We start from the raw sequence: 2,720 nt of genomic DNA, 5'->3' as shown, positions 1-2,720 counted from the left end.
CCCCCCGCCACAAGCCTGCCTTCACCGAGGAGGACGTGCTCAACATCTTCCCTGTGGTCAAGCATGTCAACCCCAAGGCCTCGGATGCCTTCCACTTCTTCCAGAGCGGGCAGGCCAAAGTACAGCAGGGTGCGTGGCCAGGGGAGCCTGGGTGGAGGTGGGGCTTCCCTCAGCCCGGCCTGACCTTGCCGCCCTTGGGGGTGCCCTGCAGGCTTCCTGAAGGAGGGTTGCGAGCTCATCAGTGAGGCCCTGAACCTGTTTAACAACGTGTACGGAGCCATGCACGTGGAGATCTGCGCCTGCTTGCGCCTCCTGGCCCGCCTCCACTACATTATGGGCGACTACGCCGAGGTGGGCCTCGAGCACCCCGGGCTGTGTCAGCAGAGGTCTTGGGGCCTGGCCTAGCACTGGGGAATATGAGTGAGGGTCCCGGGGCTGCATCGTCACCCCTGTGGTGGCAGGAAAGGGAATCCGTGTCTGAGTTAGGGCCTGCTTGCCGTGGGCCCATGTGGAGGAGCAGACCGAGTTCAGATAACCCTGCGAGGGGTCCTGCTCCTGCTTGGGCTTCCCCGCTCCACCCCTCGGTGGCTGTGTCCTTGGGAGAGCTGGGGCCTCCTGTGCCCAGCTCTCCTGAGGGCGGATTCAGCAGCTGTGGTGGCAGAGTCTCCCCACAGCACACTGGCAAGGGCAGGCTTCTGAGACACCTAGGATAAGAGTTGTCAGCACAGTTCCTGGCGCCTACAGAGCCCTGTGTGGAAGCTGCTAGGAGAGTTTCTGCATCTTTAACCATCACATGGCCTGTGTCCAGACCGCTGCATCTGCCCTGGTGTCGTGAGGATGCTCCAGGTCCCTGCAGGCTTAGGCTCCCCACCCTCCCCTCAGCCAGAGGAACTGCTTTTTTCGTGTGTGTGTGTTTTAAATATTTTACTAGTTTAGTTCTGTATGTATGTATTCGTGTAGGTTATTTTTTCCTTTTAATGGTAGCACGTATGTGTGAGAGACTCGTAGGGAATTTTTTTTAGGGAAAGTATCTCTGACTGGGTCTTGACAGGCCGTGATCCCAGCCCTCCAGCTCTTCAGGACCCGGGCGCCTGTGTGTGCACAGCGTCTCTCAGGCCAGCCCAGGACCCCAGCAGTGGCTGCCTTAGACTTCAAGCACAACAGGGTGCTAGGACTGTGGTTAGGCCCTGTATTTGCACAGACTTTGTTAGGGAGAAGGTGGCTTAAAAGGTCTTTGACTTGGGTGGTCATGAGCACTTGGTTTTGACCCTTCCCCTGCTACCTTTGTGCAAAGCGGAAATGGAGAGCATAGCTAGGGGTGATGAGGCCTAGCGTCCAGAGCTGAGTGGGAGGCTGCTTGCTGGGCATGGGGTGATGCCCGCCCTGGGAGCAACACATCCCTCCTCTCCCCAGGCCTTGAGTAACCAGCAGAAGGCAGTGCTGATGAGTGAGCGAGTGATGGGCATTGAGCACCCCAATACCATCCAGGAATACGTGAGTACCCCCTGGAGCTGGGTCTGCATGGCGGGAGCTGCTGCCCTGCCCTGCCCTGACCCGGCCCTCGCCCACAGATGCACCTGGCCCTGTACTGCTTCGCCAGCAGCCAGCTGTCCACGGCACTGAGCCTGCTGTACCGTGCCCGCTACCTCATGCTGCTCGTGTTCGGGGAGGACCACCCCGAGATGGCGCTGCTAGACGTGAGTGTGGGGAGGGGCAGCAGGGACAGGCCTGCTGCGTGGGAGTTGGACTGACAGGCTCTGCTGACTGCCCCCCAGAACAACATCGGGCTGGTGCTGCACGGGGTGATGGAGTACGACCTATCACTGCGCTTCCTGGAGAACGCGCTCGCCATCAGCACCAAGTACCATGGCCCCAAGTCCCTCAAGGTGGCTCTCAGGTTAGGCTGTCCCCTGACCCCAGTGAGATTCCTGTCAACTTCCACCTCCTCTGAGCCCGGGACTGGTTTGTTTCCCCTTGGTGGATCCCGGGGAGGGATCTAGAGCAAGTCGACCCTGCCCCCCCATCAGACCCCCAGACTCTTACAACCTTCCCCTGCCCCATATTATGCCTCCCACAGCCACCACCTTGTGGCCCGAGTCTACGAGAGCAAAGCCGAGTTCCGGTCAGCCCTGCAGCATGAGAAGGAAGGCTACACTATCTACAAGACCCAGGTGGGTTATACCTGTGGAGCTGCAGGGCCATGGGGTCATGGGGGCAGCCCTGAGCACGCCCTCCCTCTGTCCCCGACAGCTGGGTGAGGACCACGAGAAGACCAAGGAGAGCTCCGAGTACCTCAAGTGCCTGACCCAGCAGGCAGTGGCCCTGCAGCGCACCATGAACGAGATCTACCGCAGCGGCTCTAGCGCCAACATCCCGCCTCTCAAGGTACAGCCCTCAGTGGGCCATGGGACTGCCCCAGCCTCTTGGCCTCAGGGCTCACCCACTCCCCTCCCTCACCCTTAGTTCACAGCTCCCAGCATGGCCAGTGTCCTGGAGCAGCTCAATGTGATCAATGGGATCCTCTTCATTCCTCTCAGGTGAGCGTGCGCCCTGCACCCCACTTCCAGGTCAGCCATTTTTTTGTTTTTTGTTTTTTTTTTCCACTCTTTTAAAATATGTAATAGGCCATGGGAACCAGCAGTTAGCGTAATGGCTATGTCGCTGGACTCCCACGTAGTCGACCGCGGTTCTCGTCCCGGACCCAGTGGCTTAAAACTCAC

At 59.4% G+C, this 2,720-nt stretch overlaps 1 protein-coding gene across 1 annotated transcript in view; it reads left to right on the top strand.

Moving 5' to 3' along the window:
* CLUH (CLUH binding protein of NUMT mRNA) overlaps positions 1-2,720 on the top strand; it is a gene marked incomplete in the record, with an annotated part of 20,808 nt that overhangs the window by 14,875 nt on the left and 3,213 nt on the right. The window contains 8 exon segments of the mRNA XM_027767923.1: positions 5-129; positions 212-351; positions 1,414-1,494; positions 1,572-1,697; positions 1,776-1,897; positions 2,078-2,171; positions 2,251-2,385; positions 2,464-2,537. Coding sequence (XP_027623724.1) covers positions 5-129; positions 212-351; positions 1,414-1,494; positions 1,572-1,697; positions 1,776-1,897; positions 2,078-2,171; positions 2,251-2,385; positions 2,464-2,537 — 897 coding nt within the window.

This window comes from Tupaia chinensis, unplaced genomic scaffold (genome assembly GCF_000334495.1).
Source record: "Tupaia chinensis unplaced genomic scaffold, TupChi_1.0 Scaffold144899_1, whole genome shotgun sequence".
Taxonomy (NCBI): domain Eukaryota; kingdom Metazoa; phylum Chordata; class Mammalia; order Scandentia; family Tupaiidae; genus Tupaia; species Tupaia belangeri.
This window is presented reverse-complemented; position numbering and strand designations above follow the sequence as displayed.